The sequence below is a fragment of the Hesperophylax consimilis genome, chromosome 7, assembly GCF_061612785.1.
Source record: "Hesperophylax consimilis isolate HC1 chromosome 7, BYU_Hcon_1.0, whole genome shotgun sequence".
Classification (NCBI taxonomy): domain Eukaryota; kingdom Metazoa; phylum Arthropoda; class Insecta; order Trichoptera; family Limnephilidae; genus Hesperophylax; species Hesperophylax consimilis.
In genome coordinates, this window is record NC_142842.1 from 6,286,014 (window position 1) to 6,311,747 (window position 25,734).

The following is a 25,734-nucleotide window of genomic DNA, read 5'->3' on the forward strand; positions in this document are numbered from 1 at the left end:
TAAATATCAGTCCTACTCAATCGGGATTTGGCTTAGTTGTTAGCGCGGTTGACTCGTCCTTATGAAGGAAGGTCAAATCCTCAGTTTAAACAAAAAATATTTACATACATATATTTTTAAGATTTAAAAGACATTTTTAAAGTTGCAGTTGAGCCAGTCCCGGGGAGGAAGATTCAATCCTCAGTGAAAACAACAACAAAAAATGTTTTTTAAATATGTACATCTATTAAATAAAATTAAAAAAAATGCAGTGAATTACAATGATATTGATATAAAGCGAATATAATATATGTCAAAACATGCGATCTACGATACAATAAAAAGATTTGTAATAATCTCTATAATTCGACTCTGCTTGTTCTCTACACATAAATAAAATGACACAAAGTCACACTAGAGATAGGGCCGGCCCTACGCGGGCGCAATTGAAGCATTCCGCTCCGGGCGCCGAATTGCAAAGGCGCCAAAGCGCTGATTATGCCTAACACATCGCCCTTGAGATTATTTTTCATAAAAACGGCGCTACGCAAAAATACAAATCATCCGTATATTATTGATTACGTAGTGGGTGGCTTATTTATATAGGTACTGTTCTAGACGTCTACTGGTTTTGACAAGGGGCGCCACAATTTGACTCGCGCCAGGCACCGCTTGATCAGGACCGGCCCTGACTGGACATTAACTTATTATGAACTGCGCGGCGGTTGAGTTGGTGTTGTTTATTTTACACAATCATTAGTTCTTTCGTTCTTGACAACACGAAAGTCATATCAAAATGAGTGTACAAACCGGTATGTAAGAACAGAATATTACTACGTATTTTCATTACATTTGCTTATAAATAGGTAAGTAATACCAAATACAAACACTGTTTGGTATTATTTACAACAGATTTGTATGTATTTAATAAGTAGGTACGTCAACAAATTTCTAGGGAATGTCTAGTTGGAAGTTCACTTGTTATCTTTCAAGATAGGGTAACATTACACGCGAGATATAAATAAATAGAATCACAGAAAGGGCAGTAGGCAGGTACTTTGATAAATAAATAATGTTATGTTTTGACTTTGACGTAAAACCATTGAAGAGAAATATCTTTGCTATTCTTTCTACTAATGACATCTATACGCTTTATGAATAAACTATCGGATCTAAAAAGGTTTGCGTCTTTGATTTCGCAGTAAATTAGTTCGGATTTTTGTTAATAAGAGGGGAAATGATGGAAAACTCAAACTAGTAAAAACCAAATGAAAACAAAATAACATATACTTTATTATTTCTTCGTAGGTGTATTTGAAAAGCTATTTTGTATGATTGTTTGAATTACCCATTTTGTTTGATTCACTGCCCTCTTTGATGTTTATAGCATCTCCAGGTAAGCGAGACTACCCTGAGCTAGGGCCTCTATCAATAAAATTGCAAGCGAAAATTAAAAATAAAGTTTTACATTCCAGTACTGGGTGCAGTGGCCCCCCAAGCCTTAGGGCGCACCCTGACCCACGAACACCTGTCTCTGGACTTCAGCCACTTCTACCGGCCGGCCCCGGGGCACTTGGCAGACCGGCTGGCAGGGCCCATCTCGTTGCAGAATGTGGGCTTCGTCAGGCAGCTGCCATACTCCTCGCAGACCAACGTGGACTTCAGGGGTGATGACACTAACGCGGCCGTGCTAAATGATGTCATGGCTTATAAGAGGTTTGGAGGAGGTAAGATGTATTAAATATACTTATCTTTCAGAAGAGGCTCTTGACTGAAATTGCCATCAATGCATTTCACTTCGAATTTCCGGTACAGATATACCTAGATAATAATATGACTGCTTTTTTTGTAAGCAATAAAACCAATTTGGTGTTTAAACACTAAACTTGTATAAGTCACGTATGCCATATGCTTTGATTCTAATGGTGTTTAAAATCATAATAGTGAAAAAATACCCATAATTAGGTTTACTATCTGTCCCCACTTAGAGACTTCCAATGTTATCGAGCCCTCTGGCCCGACGTCTTGACAGGACCTAAAACATCCCGACAAAACCTATAATGTCCCAATTTAAAAATTTGTGGTGCTAACTGTCAATCAATAGAACGTCTCTTTTTCCAGGCACAATCGTAGAAAATACAACAACTGGTTTGGGTCTAGACTTGCAGCTATTGAAGGATGTGTCCAAAGCGACGGACGTCCATATCGTGGCGGGCACGGGTTACTATATTGCTGCCGTGCAGGACCCCTCCACCCTCAGCAAGACCACTGAGGAGATCTACAGCCACATGCTGATGGAGCTCACTCTCGGACACAATGATGATGCAGCAATAAAGGCAGGATTCATGGGGGAGATTGCCAGCGTATGGCCGATACATGGTAAAACATAAATTTTTCTTATGTATAATGTTTACATGTACATATATGTCGGAATGAAATCAACAATGACGTGCTGCAGGACTCGCACACAGATGTCAGTATATTTATAGCCAGTAGTCATATCTCGGTATTGCATTTATTTAAAAAATTTATTTGCTTTAACTGTGACTATTACGGTATTCAATTTAGCTATAAAAAATGCGTTATTCGACATAAGCCCTTCGTACATGGAGATATTTACGAGCTACGTGACTGTGACGCAACCCCAAGTAGCCTACCGATATGCTGCTCTCTTATTCTGGTTTCCGTTCACGGCGCTACCTGAAATATACTGAACTTGATCATTTTTCCATGTGCAGCCGTCGAGTTAATACAATGTCAAGTGACTCTAGCGACGAAAGCTTTAATATTGTTCTACTTTATATTTACAAGCATAAAAAATTCTAAAAGAAGAATTTGGGTTCACCCATACAATGAAATAAATGTTAATTGTAGCGCATTCGTCTCCGCCAAGGAACTACATTAGAATGTTATCAAATGGACTTTTCTTTCGAACCATAATTTACGCCTTCTCCGCTAAATCCTTTCTTACGTATTCTGATAAATTGTGGTTATATACACATGGATATTTTTCCACCTTCAGAACAAATTTTGCATTCAAATCATTTCTGTCAAACTTGTAGCAGATAGGAATGCAATTTGCGTAGCGTGCTACCAGCACGGTGCAGTAGGGTGCAACATGAGTGGTTTATTTATGGGTGCAACTGACGCCACACCCGTAGTCGACATGTAGCGTAGTGTACGAACACTACCAAAATAGTATGGCGGGTATTCACGGGCAATAGTATCTCCATATACGAATGGCCTTAATGATTATTTACTGGATAAATAATCATTAAGATTTACAAAGTTTGTGTTGATTCCTTACCGAGGCCCAAATGTTAATTGCGGTCTATTGATTATTATTATGTAATGTAAAAGAAATTATAATCCTTGTTTAATATTGAAACACTTTACAATATGGTTATTCCAAAAATCCGGATCCTACCTAAATTGCCCTGTCCCTTATTTTTATTCCATTTCCTAAAGGTCTTACCCTCGATAAAAAGCAAGCAAGAAGATTTGAAAAATAGAAGGCCAAAAGCAAGTGTCATTTGTTTAGGGTTGTTATTTACGTTGTTGTTGCACATTGTTGCATATCGTTCCATATTTGTCGCCCCCTCGTAATAATTATCGGAAAACAGTATAAATTATCAGCCCCAATAATCACATAAAACAAATACATATTATATATTATCGAGAGTAATCAAAAAACCGTATATGTTGTGAAACAATAAATATTTGTGAAACAAAAACTGTTTGTGTTGTGAAACAATACTAGATGTACATCTTAAACTATAGTGCTCACAGAACATTCAAGACCAACATCGGAACTTCCAATTGAAGCAACAACATTTATAAGGTAAAGACCTCCTTTCCCACTCCTATTTTTCCTTGTAAAATACACGATTGCTTAAATTTATTTTAAAAATTACAGTCCGTTCATCGAGTACCAATCGATTCGGTACGCAACAAAAATTATTATCCTCTTTCATCAATCTTATTTGTTTGCTTGCAGACTTTGAGAAGCGTGTCATACAGGCAGTGGGGGCTTTACAAGAGCAGTTGGGCTGCGGGGTCAGCTTCCACCCACACAGGGATGTGGCCGCCCCCGAGGAGATATTGCGCCTCTACACCGAGGCTGGGGGCAGAGCGGACAAGGCCGTCATGTCTCACCTAGACAGTGAGTTACACGGAGGGAGTAATTCAGATGGTGACAATGCAATAGAAAAAAGTCTAGGAGTTTAGTGAGGAACAACATAAAGATGTCTAGTACAGACCTTTTAACTATACCTAACTTGTAAAGGGGAGTAGGTTGGAACTTATCATTGTTTAGTATCAAAGTAGGTTCGTCTGACTGCTGATTGGTGATGTCTAGAAACCAATAGTACAATCTTTATTTAATGAAGATGGACTTATTCAGTTAACCAAATTTATTGCTGCATGAGGTTGGTAATGCTGTACGGACTGAAATGTTCAATGAAAGTGATGGTTTGGTTAGGATTGGTGAGGATTGACTAGAATAATTTGAGACTATGGGAACTCGAGATAACGATACATGATTCCTAACCCTCTTGAGAAAAGTTTAGAATAGTTTTTTTTAATATATTTTTTTTATTTTACTTGACAATATTTGATAATCTCCTACTACCACCACAGTAAGCGGAAAATTTTGCTTGTGTTGTGATTTAGCCAGCCGAGGAATGAAGACACTATGCCTGGGTGGGACCCAAACGCGATGTCAACTCAGCTACCGAAATAATAAATGTTATGTTATACTCATTTCTTGTTACAAGTAGAGATAATGACATCCTCACTGGGATCTTCCATGCCGAGGATTTCATTTATATAATTAAATGAATAATTTGAAGTTACTGAAAGAATTACAAATATGTTATGTAGTGTTTTTTTAGTGCAGTTGAGCATATTTGATGTCATATTTCTGATCTCCTATGTTTTGCATCCAGCTTTATATTTGAGTTTTAAATGTTATAATGTTGTTATGATATTTGATTGAGAGTGGTATTTTTTAAGTACCATTTGAGAAGCTTTTTTGTCCAAATGTTGTATTCCTATTTGCTTATTGGATATGTTTTTGACCTTGAGATCTAGTGTTTCTAATATGCATGTTAGTTTTATTTCTCGTGTTTTGTATTTATGAATTTGAAGGAGTATTATTTTAGAATAGAGTTGTTTAATTGATTTGATGTTAAGGTTGTTGAAGATTTCGTCAGTGAAAGTTCTAATGGGGACTTTCAGTATAATTTTCACGGTGGCTTCTCGGGTTTTAATTAGTGAATTAGAATATTGTCATCTGCACCACCCCACAGTTAGGTTAATTGACTAAAAAACAGACCTGTCTTATTCGGTTATTCATTCATCAACTATTATTTATTTCAGGGACCCTGTTAAAAGACGAAGAAGTCCTGGAATTCAGCTCGCTGGGCAGCTACTGCCAGTGGGACCTGTTTGGGGTAGAAGTGTCCCACTACCAGTTGAACCCGAGTGCAGACATGCCCTCGGACGCCCAGAGGATCGCCAAGGTTAAGATGATGGTTGAAGAAGGCAAGGCGGACAGGATACTGCTGTCCCATGATATACACACCAAGCACAGGCTGGTAAGAACAGTTACATTTACAGATTACAAGCAACCTAATGATACATTTTAAAAATGCCCATTTGTGATAACTCGATTTTCTAAATTTTTATGCGAAAACTGCATTTTTTTTGTATTTTTACGCGATATTCCCAATTTTCAGATAAATAACGCGAACTTCCGTATTTTGTGGTGTGCCACTGCAAAATTTCCGCCATGCTCTATCTGAATCTGTTTTCATCATAACTTACTCGTTTTTTGCAAATTTTTTGTAAATTTTACCATCTTAATGTGTTTATACATGTAGTTTGTAACTACCGTCTTACCAGTTAATGTGTTTATACATGTAGTTTGTACCTACCGTCTTACCAGTTAATGTGTTTATACATGTAGTTTGTAACTACCATCTTACCAGTTAATGTGTTTATACATGTAGTTTGTACCTACCGTCTTACCAGTTAATGTGTTTATACATGTAGTTTGTACCTACTGTCTTACCAGTTAATCTGTATACATGTAGTTTATACCTAATGTCTTACCAGTTAATGTGTTTATACATGTAGTTTGCCCAGAATAACTAGTCATAGATATTCATAGAAACTATTTTTTATAACATATCCCTAAGGATAGTAATAATAATGATTGGATTATAATGATGGATGGTTCATGGCCCATCACCTATGTTTCATACTACAAAGTAATGGTGCATGGCTCATCTCCTATGTTTCATACTACGTAGTAATGGTTCATGGCCCATCTCCCATGTTTATACTACATTGCATAAATAAAGCACTCATTAAATAGTAAACAAAATTGTTCAAGGCCCATCTATGAAATATCTTGACAATATGTGAATTTGCCCTACTATTGTCGTAAAAAGCTGTAATTGTTGCTTGTGTGAGGACTTAGTTAGCAGAGGGTTGAACTTTGGACCATTGGGCTAAAAACACGGTAATACAAATAATATATATATATATATATATATATATATATATATATATTTTTTTTTAATGTAAATTCTGCAGTTTCAAATGCTCCCAACTGTTCGGAGCCAGTGGCCATTAGCATCCCAACTGGGGTATGTTGTGAGGCTGAAGGAAATGGGCAGGGGAAGGAGATAGGGAAGAGTAATATGGTGACGAATGTTTTCAAAGCACCATCCATGAAGTATGTATTTGATTTCTAGATTGACTATGGAGGCCACGGTTACTCCCACATCATCAACAGCGTCCTGCCCAAGATGCTGGAGCGCGGCATCAGCCCCCAAGACGTGGAGCAGATCACCGTGACCAACCCGGCCAACTGGCTGCAGTATAACTGGTAAATGTTATACCAAATAATCCTGTACCCATCGATCATTTTACATTACCGATTGCAACCCACCGGCGAAGTGACAAAGAGTAAAATGGATCAACACAAAAATAACCGGAGAAATAAATGAGTTCTGTATAAAAAAAGAAGCTCTAATATCTGAAAAAAAGGAGCTAAGAGCCAAAACATTTTTTTGGAGCCCTCGATAGAGATAAATGTAGCTAAAAATAATTTAAAAAAACATTAATGAAATTTATTTCAGATGAAAATCATTTAATGTGATACCTGTGCTTGTTGGCTTTTGCAGATCAAATGGGGTGCTTTAAATTCAAAGCTTTTTATATAACTTCATATTGATAAGATGATGTGTTATAAGTGTGAGCGTGGTGACAATATGCTCCGTGATCTGCTAGCCAGGCGATATTTGAAAATTATGCGACCCCCTCTCCTACCTACAGCAGAATGTATTGGAATACATTTGTGATTAATTTGAATATTGAATTATGTTAATTTGTGTGTTGAATTACGTTTGTGGTTATTTAATAAGTCTTTGAATATTATTTACACAATGGCTTTTTACCCTTTAAGGAGATACACAGAAATCGTTGTATCTTCCTTACTATCGTGACGAGAAATACGGCGCTAGAAATAAAAAATACTATGTACACATAATCAAAACTAGAAGTCAACCGCAGTAGAATTATTTTTGAATTTAAAAATGTGCACCTTTACGAAACCAAAGGTTCTGACCGCAATTTGAAAAAAACTTACCGAGACTTTTAGAATATTTTATTAATTATTTTTATATGAAACAATTTTTTTTTAATGTTTTCATTCCAAAATTTACATTTCAAAATACCTACCTATGTTTATTTGTAAAAATAAAATTTGAAATCACCTTTCTAAAACAGTTTTCAGTTTTCGGATACGTTCATAAATATTTCATTCATTTGGATTTTATTGCAAAGCGGAAAAACTCCGACATTCTTTTTGTATGTAAATAATCCTCCCATAAACACGAGCTACTGGAGCCCACCTTATGGAGTAGTAGAATAATTAGGAAAAAAACATTATATAATTTTGCATACTGTTATAATTTGAAATGTTATATTATTTTGTAATAAATAAATTGTAATTCTACGACTTGTTCTTGTGTTCAACAGCTCAACTGCGGAATGATTTGCAGGCTTCTGTGTTTCCTTCCTCTTTCAACATGGGTCTCTTCAATACTCTACAGAAGCTGTTAATAATATTAGTAAGATAATTAGTGATTATATTGTACGAAAACACAGGTTTTTTTGTATTCAAATGTGTACTTGAATTAATTTTAAACATGAATACATCCAATATTTTATTTACAAAATGAGTCTTTTTTATCATTTATCCAAAACGTCCCAACAACAACAATAATGAAGTAACCTTTACATTACAAACAGCCAATATTTTGGTTTTAACCTTTACAACGCTGACCGGCATTCCATACACGCATTACATTTTGACACAATACGTGTTTTATTTCATGGATCACCTATATGCAACAGCCGTATACGGGAATAGCCGATGGATCACAAATGCGACAGCCGCATAGATCAGGTTAAGTGATGTACAATTTAGAAATAGTTAACAATGTGTCAAAAAAAAATCTTACAGCGAGGGACAAAAGTAATCAAAATGGCTGAAGATATAAACTTTGTATGATTGTTCTGATACGAAAATAATATTCCTCAGTTCTGGAAAGAACTGACTTTAACACCTGGACTGCGGTTAATTATAATGTACAGTTGATTTGAAGTTGGTTAACCCATTTCCAATGTATGTAGAATTTCATTTTAGAATCTCATTTTGCTGAAGGCACAAACTATTCACGTATCAAATGTGATACATGTAGCGGAAAAAGGGTTAATAAAAACATATTATTGCTTTTGCATTTTATAGATATCCATTTATTAGATTTTTATTGAAAATTTCAACAAAATGCGTACATTATTCACGTATCAAATATGATACATATAATGGAAAAAAGGGTTAAAAACATATTATTGCTTTTGCATTCAATGGATATACATTTATTGGATTTTTATTGAAAATTTTAACAAAACAAATACACTACATAACATCTGTCAACCAATTTGTATTTTTTTAAACTTGTTATAATTACGAAAACATATAAACGCATAAATATTTTTGCAGGTAGGAAATCATTAACTTTGCATATATGTACTGACAATTTTAGCAATTTTTTTTTAATGGGAATCCATTTGTTCAAACCATCTAAATAAACATTTACACTACATATGGAAATTGATTATGAAATGGTGCCAAAAAAGATATATCAAAAATATATATTTTTTTTTAACATGCACTGTTGTTAACATAAATCATTTGCAAGAACAAAATGTAAATAATCTATTTTTTGTTAAAATTAATGAAAAGGTTTTCTTTGCGCAATTTTTTTATGGAAAATAATTCTGTTATTAATTGCTTTAAAACCAGATTCACAACAGAAATATACAAAAAGTCCACAATCAATAATGATGAATAATGAAAATCTTAACTTAACTATCAACATACATATTTTGAAAACATTTGATATGTTTTATAATTATGTAAATTAAAATGAAATTGTTTTTGAGAAAGGATTGCGTGTATAAAATTGCAAAATAATTCATTTTAAAACAGAAGATTATATAATTATTATAGATACAAAAATAAACCATTAGGTTTTGATCATAATTGTAATGTTCTGAAAGATTCTATTGGATAAATTACATTTGCGTCGATGCAAGTTCACCTTTGCGTATGTCATGCGTATTTGGCCACTTTCCAGGAGATAATTCTAGAAAAGTAATGCCAAAATAATTTCTCACCGTCACTTAACCTTTACGACGCTGGCCGTTTCAACGTAATCTATCCCACAACGCGGCACGTTTAGACAAAATGTATGCGTCAATATCTTTGTATAGACGGGCCGCACAATGCGAAGAACGTCACAGCGGTGCTGCCAAGGTCTGGTATCTGTGAGAGGATAGTGTGTCAGCGCTTTATTAGCAGCAGACACATACCTGGACGGATGACGAACCTCGTGCTGGCACTGTTGGTGGACGCGGTGGACTCTTTCGCTGCAGCAGCTGGACCAGTTTCTTCACCACCTGGGATTCTTGCTGCAGAGTCTCCATCTTCTATCTTCGTGTCACCTGTTCCTTTACTTCATTTTACTTAACTTAACTTCACTCTATTTTTGTAATATTTATATTTTCTGTAATACCTGCATCAACTGTAAAGCGCCCCTGAGGTGATATCTCACAAAAGCGGCGCTATACAAATTATCCAATAATAAATGCACGTGAGCAGTTCCCAATTAGCTAATAAATAATTAAGCAGTCAAAGGGGCAAAATAAATTATAATTGTATATTTGGGCCTTCTCACCAATGTTCAAGTATTTATTAATTTACTTGCTAGTTGGAACTGGTTCACATGCTAACGAAACTCACATATGCAACAGCCGGGTAGATCAGGTTAAATATTCGAGATTGGATATTATTATATTATATTATTCCGAGATAAATTTTTGTTTTATTTGATGAGCACAAGTCTGAAATGCTCTGATCCATGGGGATTACGGTAGCCAGGGACGGACCTAAGCGATCGCAATTGGACCAGTCTGCTTCGAGTGCCGATTCGCCAAGGCAAAATACCTAACACATCGCTCTCGAGATTATTTTTCATAAAAATGAATGAATGAGACGCTACACAAAAATACAAACCATCCAAATATTATTTGAATGGTGGAATAAGTTAATCAGTAAAACCTCTAATTGTTATATTTATTCAATGAAATTAAATGTTACAATATTTGAGAGTCAGTAAAATTGTCTTCAATGATCAAATATTATGTATTGAATACAGTGATCACCTATCTACGTAGGCGTGTACTGCTTTTGACAAGGGGTGCCAAAATTTTATTTGCACCAGGCGCCGTTTGGCTCAGGGCCGGTCCTGACGGTAGCCCCAATTTGAGGAATGTTGGGAGGCTGCAAGAAGTGGGGAGGGGAAGAGATGAAGAAGAGGTACCTGATGATAACTTACGAGATGTTGAATTCAGTTACATACAGCTACTCGAAAAAATTGGACGATAATAAATTTTCACGCTGAAAACCAATTAATATAAGGAATTCACAGCTAGGACTAGTAACTGATTTAGCTCTATTTTTGAGACCTAGAAGCTTGAAGACGACCAATATTTACATCCTGATAACAATGAGTTTAAATTCAGCGGCTAAAAACTAGACAAAAACCAGCCGATAACTATATTCTGCCTGTTACACTGTGTTTGGATGCTGTCAGAGAACTGGTTTAAAACCATTAATAGAGGAGCAGGATGGAATAGCAACTTAAACATGCACACACTGTTTTTGCCTTTTTGGTATGTCCAATCCCTTTTTTATCTCCTGTTTGATTCTTTCTTCCGGTTTGACGATGAGCAATTAGTACATTTGGGTAGCACCTCCAGAGATTTGCACTTGCTGATGTGATGATCTTCTGCGCAGTGCATGCACGTTGGACGATTCATTTTTTTGTAACATTTCTGTGCTGTATGTCCGAATCTTTGACAATGGAAACACTGTGTGAGGGGATTTCAGTCTCCAACGTTAATTCTTAAATATTATTACTTCTATAGATTTTACCCAGACGGAGCAACATGCAAAAGTTTGAACATTAGTTACAAGTCAATACAATGCATTTCAAAAAACTTTTAACGCGTTTTACCCAAAACTGCAACTATCATAAGTTGATTTACCTTCTGCTAGTTACATCGGGTTTGGATGCTTGCTAAACTGGACTAAAACCAGCCATAAATACATTTCTGGGTTCAATTGAACTGGGTTAAAACCAGCAGATAATTACATTTCTGGGTTCAATTGAACTGGGTTAAAACCAGCCAATAATTACATTTCTGGGTTCAATTGAACTGGGTTAAAGCAGGCCGATAATTACATTATAATTTTCTACACGGAGTTTAGAATTTAACATAGCTTGAGTATAGGATTAAAACCAGCCGTTAATTATTACATTCTGATGTGTTATACTGGGTTTCGGATGTTTACAGAATTCTTTCTTTTAAAACAACTTTGTAATTTTACAAAATGATTATTATTGAGAACAATGTATTTTGATGTAATCTGGTTCAAAATAGCTGTTGGTTATATAATTGAATTTGTTGACGGCAGGCGGGGGTCACCCTCACTGATCCAGGTCCAGATTCTGCAGCTCCTCGTCGAGGTCATCATCCACGAAGAGGTTCTCGTTGATGGGGCCCGTGTCGGTGTCGGGGGCGCTGTCAGGAGGCGGGGAGGGGGAGGAGGGGCCACGGCCGTTGGTGAGGGTGGGGGCGGCCAGCCGGTTGTCCAGGGCCTTTGTGCCGGTTCCGTCCGCCTGAAAATAGAACAACGTAAGGATTAAGGACAGGGACTTAAAAATGAAAAATCTGGAGTCTACAAACAAAATTGCAAAGATTGTGAATTATTTACTTAGATAAAACTGTGATTAACTTTGAAATTAGGATAAAGAAGCACTTAAAGTGTTCAAATAGTAGGTAATAGTTTCTCGGAGTTTGCTAATGATTTGTTAAATAGTAGGTAATAGTTTCTCGGAGTTTGCTAATGATTTGTTGGAGACAAACCACACTTTTGGTTGTAGAAATGATATCCCTGAGGAATATATGTGGTAAAACCATGTATGATTGTGTGAGAAATGTGGAGATTCAAAAGAATGTAAGGCTGATGTAAGTGTAATGAGTAAAAACAAGAAAGGGACGCTTAAATGGTTTGGGCATGTAGAGCAAATGAATGAAGAAAGGAGTGTGAGGATATGACGCAAATGTGAATGGTAAAACAAGTAAGGGACACCCAAGGAAGACATGGCATGATCAAGTGAACCAGATACAAGAGTTGGAATACAGGAGTATGTATGAGATGATAAATTAGAAATTATAAAGGGTGTAAAGACAAATTTAAATATTATCAATAATCGCAGAAAACCTTTTTGAATATGAGGTGCCTAGTGCCAAAGGAGCTCAAGAGCAAGAGAAGACTTTGCGATTTTAGACATTTGAATGTAGGTTTTTACTATATCATGCCACAAAGTTTCATCGCTCAAATATTAATGGATATTTTACAATAGCCATTTTCTGTGACATCATTGATTTGGCCGTTATGTCGGCACGCCACAGAAGCTCATCCGCCATTACTCTATGGAGAGCGCGACACCAAAACAGCTGTTAGATTTGTTGAAATGAACACACATTCTCAAAAGTAAAAGTTACTAAAAATGAGTTCAAGAAGGGTTAGAAGAAGACTTTGGATGTGTGTTGGACTTCTAACTAAACAAGGAAAAATTAACACATTTTTTTTTATTTTTCTTAAAATATGCTGTTTTTTAAATATTTTAGGTTACTTTTGAAGTATGGTTATTATTGTAAATTTAGTAATTATTTCCACCAAAGAAAATAACTCTTATTTCTGATTTCATCTGGTTTTATACCCAATAATAATTTAGATACATTAAAAATCATGCGAATCCTTGACAAAAAATGATTTTGTTAAAATAAAATAATTTAAAAAAAATGGTTTTGTTATTTTGATCAGTTTGGAGTAATGATTTGATTTAGCATTATTAATATTATTGGAAAAATAGATAATAAAAATATCAAAAAGCTTTCAAATCATTGTTGTAATGGCAAGTATGGGGTTGTTAGGTTTCTTTGGTAAAAATATGATTTGTTAAAATTTGTTTATACCAAAATGTTTTTTATTGTTATCCAAACACTTTACGTAAAACATTTTTTTTTTAATTAAGTCCACTATCTGAGTTTGTAAATGTTAATGCCACAAGCTTATATGACAAAAAAGTACCAAAAGCCATATTTTTTTCATTTTTCTATATGCCAAAGGGGCTCAAACACCACTTTATTTTTCATTAAATATATCCAAATAAAACTTCCGATTTTTTTAAATTTGTTTTGTTTTGAAAATAATTGACCATTTCAATATTCTAGTTCAAAATAAAAATAATAAAGTAGTTCAAAATTTGCTAGCCATTTTTTGGCACTTTTGTTGCTTGAGTTCGTTTTGTCAAATGGAGCTTGAGCTCCTTTTGTTAAATGGCGCTTGAACTCCTTTTATTAAATGGCGCTTGAGCTCCTTTTGTTAAATGGCGCTTGAGCTCCTTTTGTTAAATGGCGGTTGAGCTCCTTTTGTCAAATGGCGTTTGAACTCCTTTTGTTAAATGGCGCTTGAGCTCCTTTGGCGCTCGGCACCTCATATTTAAGTCTATATTTGGAATTTAGTTTTAAGTAAACCCCGATGAGGTGACCATTGCTCACCAAATATGTCGGTTAAAAAACAAATAAAAGTGGTTAAAACTAAATGATTATTATTTTTAATCGAAATGGTGCCACAAAATAAATTTGCTGTGTTTGGTAAGGATTAGTTAAATGCTGGGAAAAAAGATTTGTTCAATGAATTGTGTGCTGTAAGCAACTGTGTACACAATACGTCTTGCTTAATTTTTTTATTTTATGGTTGCTGTTTGGAGGGACTGTTTAAGGAAAGGAAGGAGATGGAGTTCTGGGAAGAAAAAAGGTATGAGGGGTGGATAGGAATCTGTGTGTCAGTGTGTCCAGGAGTGACGGACGGATGAATCCATCCCTCCCGCTGCGGGGTAGTTGGTGGGCAGACGCATCGAATACCTCACCACATGAACTTTGGGCACCCCTGCTAGTTCACCAAACTTAGCGAACTACTTGAAGTGGCCTATGGCAGTGGAGTTGGTTATTTAACAAATGGTTCTCGGGGCGGCGGTACCCGTACCCACCTCTCAAATTATAATGATTCGCAAATTCTTCGGTAGTCAGTACAGCATTGGTATAGATACGAGGAACAGAGCCATAAATCGCTTGTGTTAAAATCTTTACTCATAGTAATATTTAGAAGAATAGCATTACCTAACGTTGATGGGTTTGATGATGATTTTTTTTAATAATGTTCCAGATAGCATTACAGTGAACAATATTTAAAAAAAAAAACACGATTAGTTAGGTTAGATTAGGTTGGTTGCATTACCTCCGTAGCCTCCAGCGTGATAAGGTCCAGCTGCAACTCCTTGTACTCCTGCTCCTCGTCGTCGTCCTGCTGCAGGCGCGACGAGTCCAGCGTCTGGCCGCCCTCCTCGTCTTCTCCGTCGTCTCGCGCCAAGTCGGGGTTGAAGCTGAACATCTCCCTTCCAGAGAGGCCGACGTTGCGACCGGCACGGAACTCGGACCGCTTCTGGTTCTCATCCTTCTCCATTGTGTCCTTGAAAATTAGATTAGTAAAAATTTTGATATTTATATTTTATATTTTACCTTGCTTAAAAAAATTGTAACTAAATACAATAAAGACATTTTAAAGAAATTCCAAAGAAAAGGAATGCATATTATAGTAAGTATAAAGAGATGCAATAATAAATTTTCAAATGTTTAACCCCTAGAGCAATTTTCATTTGCTATCAAAATCAGTATTTTGAGTTGAAATATGTTCAAAAACAGCGAATCTATTTGAAATTAAATGTCAAGCAGGGATATTTTATGACAAGATATTATTTTCTCGAGGTCCTAGGGGTTAACTATGTACATCATCAATAAGATATTTTCACAAACTATGGATACAGTTAAAAATATGTGGAAGATTTATTATACTAAGGATGGGTTGTTTCACAGAATTTTAACAATTCATCAAATTTAAACATTCATTTTCGGATTCTGTTAAAGTCCTATTCAAGTCCTGTTATTATATCATTATAGGCTAGTTGCTTGACAGAACTGAAATAATAACAAAACTAGGAAAAATCTTTCAAATAACTTAAAAATTAACATTGACATTTGAAGAATTGTTCAAATTCTCTGAAACAACCTGTCCTAAATGAAATTCGAATATTTACGCTAAAAATTAAAATTCAATCAACATGTCATAGGTCTGAAGAGTTAAATTGAGATTTTATATGAAAACCTGTAGAATTTTGTTTCGTTAACCTTGAAGAGTTTTTCTGTAAAATTACATACTTATAGCAAAAATCTGAAACTTTTTGTCTCATCACAGTTAGATTCCAACCTTCACATGCACATATTCTAATATCTTGGATAAACAATTCATCAATCACAACTTGTAATGTGGCTACTTGTGAATCTTGTAGAGCTTGTCAAACTAAAGAATGCACTTGGCCCTTCTAGCGCGCAGCTTTCTCGGAAATTCAGAACACTCCTACCCAAACAAGTTTCTGCACATCGACCATCAACTACATTTTCTTGTTTGACTTTTGTCCGACTCCAACAGTATGTAAACTTTTTTAATCAACGAGCCTCGTCTGGAACCTTCTCCAGTATTATTACGAAGCATGTCTATAATTATTGTGATAAATTTTGGTTGCACTTCCTCCTTCTTTAGTCAACTTTTCGGACAGCGGTACAGTGTCATCAGGGCAGATGAATGATGGACGTTGGCTAAAGGAAGAAACGCAATAAGGCATAATAACCCGAATATTTATCACAATAATACTTTTCGCTGTGAAAAACTCAAATAACATCTATAATTAAAAAAAATAAATTATTCTTACCTTCTTCTCTTGCAGCTTCTTTTTCTTCCATGCGATGAATGTCTCCAGCGTGATCTTAGTCTGCTTGGGGCCCAGCGCAGCGCGCTCCCGCTCAATCAGGTCTACCAGCGAGATCTCGTTCTTCTTGTCTTCCATCTTTTTCTTGTCCTTCTTCAGCACGAAGCCGGGCGGCAGGGCGTGGCGGTAGATGCACTTGCCGCCCAGCGGGCACTCCCAGAACCAACCATACTTGGATTTCTCTACCGCCTCGAGGAAGTGCTTGCAAATCTGGAAATGTTTATTAAGTAAGAGTTATCTAGTCCAACATTTTTTACGACCATACTCGGCGCTCGCTCACATAGTACACGAAAAACAACAATTAAAATTTTTTCAAAGAAACAATGACCTTTACAATACTGTTAAAATTAAAATATTTTCATTTTTGCGACGCTGTTTTACGTAAATGAATTTTCACATTTATAGACAAATTATTACATAAGCTGTCATAGAGGCTACTACATTCATGACAAAAAACAGTAATATCTACAGAGACATTAGTGCAAGCGATTCTGATTTCTGATTGAGCGCCGTGCACGGTCATAAAAATTGTCACATGTGCTCGAAGAACAGTCAACTGGTTAAGAAAAAGACGCTAAGATGGCTCGGGAATGAAGAGCAGATGGATAGAGGGAAAAAAAGTGTTGAAATGAATTCTTACAATATCTGTGGTGGGTATGGTCTTGTTGAGGCCCTGCTTCTTGTCGATGACCTCCTGCAGCTTCTGCTGGTCCCAGCCGTCCATGGTGTCCTGCTCTGTGCCTTCCTCCTCCCCGTCGCGCATATCGCAGTACAGCGAGCGCTTCTCGGCGCGTCGCTCGATGGTGAGGTCGTGCGAGAATTTGCAACGGTTGCCTTTGGTGCAGAGGCCCTCCTTGAAGAACTGACACAGGATTGACTTGGGGTCCGTTCCTGTACAACGGCACATTACATTATACAAATAATCTTCCAAAATTAAAAAAAATAATATTATATAGTGCGCAGACGCTCATCTCCTACCAAGAAGGACGTGATTTATTAATAGTTCACTAGAGCATTTGTTGGTGGCTTGCGACTCTGCAATCGCCTTCCGCACCATTTAAAAAATATTATAATCACTTCTTTTATTTGAATACCGTAAACGTCCCAACTGCTCCCAACCGTCTTGAGCCATTGAGACTGGCATCCCCAATTGGGGTATGTTGTGAGGCTGAAGTTATTGGGGAGGGAAAGGAGGTGGAGAGGGGAAGGTGTGGAAGTACCTGGTTATTCTGTTCACTAAACACGGCTATAATATTTACCTAATGGCTACATTTTTAGGCACAGATTATGGAAATTGCATTTCGTTTCAACTTAATCACTGCAAGAAAAAAACTATTTACATCCGCAAAATAGGTTATTAGGTTCTTAGTTTGGGCCATTTTAATAATTTATGCATATTTAAATTGAAATTAATCTTTCGCAAACGTTAATCCACACTAAAAAAAATAAAATGTCAGCACAAGATTGTTTTATAAGGGAGATTTTCGACTGAATAAAAATGAAACTTTAATGCATTTTTACCATCCTCCCCGAAGTAAATAGTTGAATGTTGTAGTAATCAAGTTTGAACAAAGTGTAATTACCATAATCTACGCCTATTAAAAGTGCGAAGGTTAGGTAAATGTATACCAACATTAATCTGGTAATTTAATAAGTTAAAATGTTGGTTCCTACCTTTCTCAACCTTTTGTACAATGACTGGCTTGGACAAAAGAGCCAACTCTTTCTCCTCCTTCAGTTTCCTGTCCTTCTCTAGCTTTTTGGCTAGAGCATCCCCGCCAATAGGATGTTGCCCTCCACTTTTAACTTGTTTCTCCACTTGTTGGATAAATTTCTGTTGCTTCGCACCCTTCTTATTCTTCAAACCGAAAGTTTTATCCTAAAAAATAGAGAATAAAAAAAATAGTACCGCTATATCAAGTTTTGTGGTAATTTTATTGCAAAAATACAGTGGTCAATGGTCTAATTAGTTACTTACTTCTATAACTTTTTCTTTTTTCTTTATTTCTGTTTTTTTGCTCTGCCCAGGAGCAGATGATACCTTCTTAGGTGGCATGTTGGATGGTAAAGTGTCACTTTTTCTAAGGACGTGTGAACTGCAACAAACAAGTTAAGTTATTAATAAGTGAAAATGACATCCTAATTTGATAGTTGCACATCAAACTTGCATCCATATGTTTCGCAACGTAATTTTGCAGATTATAAAAACGCTTTAACTTACGCCGTCAATGCCCGTCAACTCGACAAAATTTATAGGTTAGACTGTGTTTACCGCATAAAAATAAATACCCCATCAAAAATATTAAAATTAGCGTACAGTATTATTATGTACAGGCAAGACCATTATTGTATGTCATTCGACCAAAGATTTTCTATGGTCGTAACGTCAACGTTCGATTCATATAAACAGTGATTTTGTGCAAGACTTTTGTTATCAATTTTCGCGGTTCGAATAATCTTGAAATGGCAAAGATATTTAACCTAATTTCGTGTTATTTATTTACAAAATAAGTCGTTTTTTCGTAAGAGTTTTAATTAATTCTTAAAGATGGAAAGGCGCTCGGAGTTTGTTTCACAAGTCACCAGCTTTCCGCCGCTCTCACCGGAGGAGAGTGATTCTGGGGTGGCTGTTTTATTTTCCAAGTTGTTTAACTTCTCGCGACCTGTGGCGGCCGAGCAGACCCCGGAGGTGGCACCGGCCGCTGCCGCGCCAGACGGGAGCTGGAGGAACGAGGCCTCAGAGGAGCAGAAGGAACCCCAGGACTCCGAGGAGTACGAGGGCCCACGGCTACAGAATGTACTGAGGAGAATAAGTAGCCTTGTTGCTTTAAAGAGCTCGGTGTGTAACCATTAACATTACTTACATTATAGATTCGGGGCTAACTTTCTTCTTATTCATAATGTGCTGATAAGAATAACAGTTTAATGGAACTGTGTTTCAGCATATCCTTCGTATTATTGAGACCTTTAATCCCACATCTCTTAATTTTCAACTGTCCCAACAAACAATGTTGGATTTGTAAATTGGTAACTTTGTATTAACTTCATGATCGCCGACGCAAAATTTTCGCCATACGCGAGCTGATTGTATTTCGGTAATAACTTACTTGTTTTTTGCAAAATTATGTTTTTGTAAATTGTACTGTCCTACCACATAATGTATTTATATTAAATATTTTATATAATGTACAAATTATGGGTTCGATTCCCAGTTGAGCAGCTATCTTTTTATTTTTCTGTGTCTTGTTCTGTTTCATGTTTCGTTTAGATTTATCAATAATATATTAAAAAAATGTATTTTGATTTATTTATTTAACTTATAATATTGTTACAACAATAATCATAATACAATGACATAAGAAAATAGTGAAAAAAACAAGTATTTATACGCAAATCATAAATAAACCATTCACTAGATCGATATCTTCGGGCTTTTTGTATACAACAAATTGGTCCTAAAAAACCATAGATATGCCAATATATAGACAGTAAAATTAGACTTTTACCATAGACTTTTTAGAGTTTTTCATTGGTGGATATAGTTAGGCAATCATATGACGTTAAAATATTTCTGTTCCATTTTTCGATCAGACTTATACCCCCTGACGCCAATGAAGAGAACTAGCTCTTGAGCATAAATAAACCACCCACCTCTAGAATATATATTGACATTGCATCACTGTGCATGGCTATTGTTCACACTCCGATACAAACTACCCACATGACCATTGCATTAACCAAAAGCTTTTTTGGTAAAATTCCTATACTCGGTTTACTTCTTAATTATTTAAATAACACTTCGTTTCAACTTAATTACTACAAGAATCAATCGAGCAATAGCTACCTTAAATCTAGGTAGGTGATTTTTATGAATGAAAAATTTTACCATTTTAAATATTGTATTCATTGGCTTTAAACCGCAGTAAGCAGTTTATATGTTTCCGTATTAATATTTGGAGGTATGATATTAATTAAATCGAATACTGAACACCTGGAAATTTCCATTGCTCAGTGTAGAAACAACGGTCTACACCGTGGAGAGGGAAAAAAACTGTATTGCAAAAATTTGCTGTGTTTCGACGCCATGTTTAATCTTGTGTTAGTATTTTGTGAAGTTTGCCGGATAGTTCCATTTCTATATAAATACACACAAATTATTATTTAAATAACTAAGAACCTAATAACCTACCTATATTGTGAATGTTTTTCCATCTCTGCCGACATAAATAGTGGTTTATTGTACTTATGTTTAAACGAAGTGTTATTTCCAAAATGTTGGGGTATTTAGAAGTAAGCTGACTATTAAAACTTTACCTTTTTTTCTTGGGGACATTATTTTATGCATTTAATAATATCTCGAATTTCATTATTTTTCTTCCTGTTTTGGCATGAATTGTTTTTCGTTTTTAGCATTTCTAAAAATCATTCACAAATACACCATAACAATCTTAACAATTTTTACAATACTGATAAAAATATCATCGGCATGGATGAATTGATATTCTCTTTTCACCTCTTCATTTATTGTTTTATTACCTAAATAGCTGTACCCCGCCACTGTTGCTTTGGCTCAGTCTATCTGTGCAGATAGAGAAACAAAAGCGCATGTTGCTTTTACGTGCAACAGATGGTTGGATGTTTTAAAAAAAAACATGTTTGTCCAACAGATGGCGCTGATTTTCAAATAAAGCATGTTTTTACCTGTCACAGGCGACATCTATAAAATACAGATATATAAAAACACGTGTATTCTAATGCAATGAAGAACTTTCAGAGATTTAAGATTTTGAAGAAACCAACATTTACATTTTTATTTATATACATTAGCTGTACCCCGCCAGTCTTTCTGTGCAGATAGAGCAAAATAACGCATGTTGCTTTCACGTCCAACAAATGGCGTTGTTTTAAAATAAAACATGTTTTCACATGTCAAAGGTGACAAAAAAAGCATGTTTTTACCTGAATGCAACCCTGTATCAAAATTTCAAAGCATTTGGTGGCAAACTTTTGGAGATTTTAGATTTTGAACAAACGAACATTAATATTTTTATTTATATAGATATAGATGGATATGGTAGGGAAGTGGCAGTCTACAAATAATACATTCTTGAATTCCCAGGATGGTTTAATTTCTTTTGATGTCACACTAAAATCTTAATAATACGCATATATATTTTCCACATTTCCTAATTTATTCATGCCTATACAATGTCCATCTTGCTTTTGTGTTTAAGCTGATCAACGCACAATCATTTTTAACGATATAATTTTACAACAGATTATTCATCTAATTACAGTACAAGCTTTTCTTATTTTGACATTCTTAACATTTTGGAAGATAATACAAAAGTTTGAAGGTTACTTAAAGAACAATTACATATATCCACTGTTTCTGAAATTTCATTCTATAGCGCCTAATCTAATATCTCCCTTGTGTTATCTTGAAGAAGTCGCGGCGATGACTACGGCTAAAGCCATAGAATTCTAAGAAAAATGGGGTATCAATAATGTTTATTATATTAAGGTTAAACGCAACGCTCGTTGTATTCTACGTGTTCACAGATGGCGTTAATTAATTAATTTTGTTTAAATACGCTTTTGCAAGGTATTGCTTTACAGTATTAAGACAAATTATTTGTTTGCGCCCTCATATACGCAATATGAATATGAATAAATAGTTTTGTCCATATAAAAACTCAATTCTATCGAGAAAGGCATACAAATACAATATTGGATTGAATCATCGGTAAAATCGAAAAGAATTAAGTCTTTAAACGAACAAAACTATTGATTCATATTCATATTGCGTATATGAGGGCGCAAACAAATGATTTGTCTTAATATTGTAAAGCAATACCTTGCAAAAGCGTATTTAAACAAAATTAATTAATTAACGCCATCTGTGAACACGTAGAATACAACGAGCGTTGCGTTTAACCTTAAAATTAAGTATTGCAAGTTTTTTAGTAAGCAGTTATGCTAATTTTTTTTTACCACAGAGTTATACTTGTCGAAACGGGTTCCAATATGAGCACCCTAGAAGCAGTGCGCGGGGACCGGGTTTTGGTAGTATCTTGTGTTTGCCCGTCTTTCACTGTTAGAGCGTCGGGGTACTTTCCCCCAAATAAGTGGAACTAATTTTTTCGCTTCATTTTTCATCTAATTATAATACATCAATGATACATACTAACTTATCTGCTGCGCACCGCTCTTGGTCTAATCAGCTTTATATAAAATTTTGAATTGAAGATTTCAATGAAGTGTCCCTAATATTGACCGATTTAATCTGATAACAAATTATTATAAGCATTAATTACTCGCCTTATATATCCATACAAATTGAAAATATCTCCCTAGTACAAATAAATGCCGCCGACGGGAATTGAACCCGCACCTTCTGATCTCCGGTCAGGTACTCTGGACCACTGAGCTACGTCGGCTTATTCCCAACCCACCAAATAATTCAATATGTACAAGTACCTCAATCGACAATTACTGCTTATTATATTTATTTCACCTGTAAACCAGCAAATTTATTTTTGTAGGAAAGGCTTTGTTAGTGCTGAATTTCCCACTAGATGGCGTCGAGATATATTATATCTACATTTATTTTTACTCTGGAGATATTTTCAATTTGTATGGATATTTTAGGAGAGTAATTAATGCTTATAATAATTTTTTATCCTTTGTGCTATGTATAAAAACCTTGTCTTATAAATAATGGTTTATGATTAAAAAAAAAAATTATGATTTAATCTGACTTCAACGGCTGTGAAAACTTTATGGATCTTATTTTTTGAAACAGCCAAATCAATGCAAGCTGTCAAAACTGCACACACGATACGACTGCCCTTATTTGGTTAAAAACATAATAGATGATATTTGATGAAATAAAATTATGATTATTGACATATCTAATCATTTATTGATTTAATAATGTCAGTATTTATTCCTTATCCAGCGATTAAACAATAATACATGTTACGTATTATTATCTTATGTCACAGATCACTTCACAGTTTATTTTGATTTATTTATTTATCATTTATTTACAACATTACATTCTCAAGAGAGGAGAGATCTGAAAGTGGCAAGCAAAAGATACGGTAATTACCATATTTTCGATTTAATGCTAAACTTTCGCTTGACGCCGTGACGTTGTGTGCTCTATCTATCTCTCACTAAATTGAAATCATGCAAATTATTTATTATTAAAAATAATACAATTATTTATTATTAAAAATAATACAATTATTTATTATTAAAAATAATACAATTATTTATTATTAAAAATAATATAATTATTTATTATTAAAAATAATACAATTATTTATTATTAAAAATAATACAATTGTTTATTATTAAAAATAATACAATTATTTATTATTAAAAATAATACAATAATTTATTATTAAAAATAATACAATTGTTTATTATTAAAAATAATACAATTATTTATTATTAAAAATAATACAATTATTTATTATTGAATATAATACAATTATTTATTATTGAAAATGATACAATTATTTATTATTGAATATAATACAATTATTTATTATTGAAAATGATACAATTATTTATTATTGAATATAATACAATTATTTATTATTGAAAATAATACAATTATTTATTATTAAAAAGAATACAATTATTTCGACTGTTCCCTGAAGATTTTAAGCGCCATAGAGAAATTGAAATAGCGAACGTCGCAACACAAATGTATAAGAAGGATAATCTACTGCCAGTAGGTCATTTCGTACAGCATTCTGTATTCGTCTTAGCGTAAGTGAATAAACGTAGTGTCGTAGTGTCACTGAACACAGCTAAAAGTGTATCGATTCTGATTGGTGGGCTTCCACAGTTGATTTATTCAATTTGAATTATTTAATAGTTGTGAATCGCCTTCTACGTTGTGCTGTCTGACGAACCTGACCATTTGCTCCTCTGTTCTAGGGCGTAGCACGCTATGCCGACACCGAACACGCCCGCTACTGGATGCCTGACCATGTGTCGCGAGAGTGCTACGAGTGCGGCACTCGCTTCTCGGCCTTCAGGCGGCGCCACCACTGCCGCATCTGCGGGCAGATCTTTTGCGCGCGCTGCTGCTCGCACCGCGTCCCCGGCCACGTGTGCGGATGCGCTGGCGGGCTGCGCGTCTGCATGCACTGTGCACGGGTCGTGCTCGAGTACCTGCAAACGATGGGCGGCGAGGGTATGTCGCACGATCTGCACACCTTGCAGAATAATCTGAAGGTATATTGACTGTTCCGCAAAAACAAATACATAGTACAAAATTAATTTCTATTTATTTATTTTCTAAATTAACTAGAACATTAGATATTTGTCACTTATGCCTTAGGAACTTAACCTAACCCTTGCGAGAAAATTGATTCTACATAATTAATGAACTGTTTTAAGATTCTGTAGGTCCCATGTGAAAATAAAGCCTGATTTCAGAGCACCGAAAATTATAACCGAGTTTGTGCACCAGGGAAAGCGACCCAGAAACAAACTGAGGAAGACTTACCTCTAGGAATAAGAATGGAATAGGATGGAAGTGGAAAGTCCGAAGAATGGACACCAACTTTTTTTTTGTTAGATTTTATATTTTTGTTTTAGTAGTAGTTTTCTTTAAATTCTCTTAATAATGTTTACAAGTTGATTATCACTATATTCTCTTAACCATGTTTTGACTTTAGTTTTAAATATATTAATTTCTGTTATTTTTTCGTTTTATTTGGTAGGGCATTATAATAGTTTTGTAGCTTGATATTTAATATTTCTCTGTCCAAAAGATGTATTAAAACTGGGAATAATGGAGTATTAATTCAAAACATTCACCAATGGCTAGAAACCGAAGACAGTAGGAACCATTTTTGGAGAAGGCAAAATTCAATACTGGGTTGTAGCACCGTAATGATAATATAATAATATAAATAAAAATGTAATTGTTTGTTTGTTCAAAATTTTAAATCTCCAAAAGTTCTTTACTGATTGGTTTGAAATTTTGCCACAACGTTGCATTCGAATACGCGTCTGTTTTTATATTTCTATATCATATAGATGTCACCTGTGACAGGGAAAAACATTATTTTTTTGAAAAACAGCGCTAGAAACAAACATGCTTTTTTTGTGCCATCTGTTGGACGTAAAAATAGCA

General features: G+C 35.0%; 3 protein-coding genes across 3 annotated transcripts in view; 2 read left to right on the forward strand and 1 right to left on the reverse strand.

Moving 5' to 3' along the window:
* Positions 1-656: 656 nt before the first annotated feature.
* On the forward strand, positions 657-8,228 carry LOC149422215 (phosphotriesterase-related protein). The gene is made up of 7 exons (XM_089633160.1): positions 657-791; positions 1,455-1,706; positions 2,101-2,358; positions 3,977-4,141; positions 5,359-5,576; positions 6,741-6,874; positions 8,029-8,228. Exons 1-7 carry the CDS (start codon positions 776-778, stop codon positions 8,042-8,044), a joined length of 1,059 nt encoding a protein of 352 aa, XP_089489286.1. The 5' UTR covers positions 657-775; the 3' UTR covers positions 8,045-8,228.
* A 128-nt stretch (positions 8,229-8,356) lies between these two features.
* Positions 8,357-18,839, reverse strand: LOC149422216 (zinc finger CCCH domain-containing protein 15 homolog). The gene is made up of 7 exons (XM_089633159.1): positions 18,793-18,839; positions 18,550-18,667; positions 18,246-18,450; positions 17,212-17,462; positions 16,515-16,781; positions 14,987-15,217; positions 8,357-12,299 (listed from the first exon to the last, which is right to left on the reverse strand). Exons 2-7 carry the CDS (start codon positions 18,625-18,627, stop codon positions 12,108-12,110), a joined length of 1,224 nt encoding a protein of 407 aa, XP_089489285.1. The 5' UTR covers positions 18,628-18,667; positions 18,793-18,839; the 3' UTR covers positions 8,357-12,107.
* Positions 18,840-18,981: 142 nt separating this feature from the next.
* fab1 (1-phosphatidylinositol 3-phosphate 5-kinase fab1) overlaps positions 18,982-25,734 on the forward strand; it is a 40,557-nt gene continuing 33,804 nt past the window's right edge. The window contains exons 1-2 of the mRNA XM_089633665.1: positions 18,982-19,410; positions 24,528-24,827. Coding sequence (XP_089489791.1) covers positions 19,120-19,410; positions 24,528-24,827 — 591 coding nt within the window. The 5' untranslated portion in view covers positions 18,982-19,119. The remainder of the gene's footprint in view (positions 19,411-24,527; positions 24,828-25,734) is intronic.

What these genes read in the sequence shown, in the direction of transcription:
- LOC149422216 (XM_089633159.1), bottom strand. Translation starts at nt 18,627, where the DNA reads ATGCCACCTAAGAAGGTATCATCTGCTCCTGGGCAGAGCAAAAAAACA. An exon ending in AAAAAGAAAAAGTTATAGAA is followed by an intron (nt 18,451 to 18,549) that starts GTAAGTAACTAA and finishes TCTATTTTTTAG; the next exon opens with GATAAAACTTTCGGTTTGAA. An exon ending in TCACGCTGGAGGCTACGGAG is followed by an intron (nt 12,300 to 14,986) that starts GTAATGCAACCA and finishes TTCTATTTTCAG; the next exon opens with GCGGACGGAACCGGCACAAA.
- LOC149422215 (XM_089633160.1), top strand. An exon ending in CAGCGTATGGCCGATACATG is followed by an intron (nt 2,359 to 3,976) that starts GTAAAACATAAA and finishes GTTTGCTTGCAG; the next exon opens with ACTTTGAGAAGCGTGTCATA. An exon ending in TACACACCAAGCACAGGCTG is followed by an intron (nt 5,577 to 6,740) that starts GTAAGAACAGTT and finishes TTTGATTTCTAG; the next exon opens with ATTGACTATGGAGGCCACGG.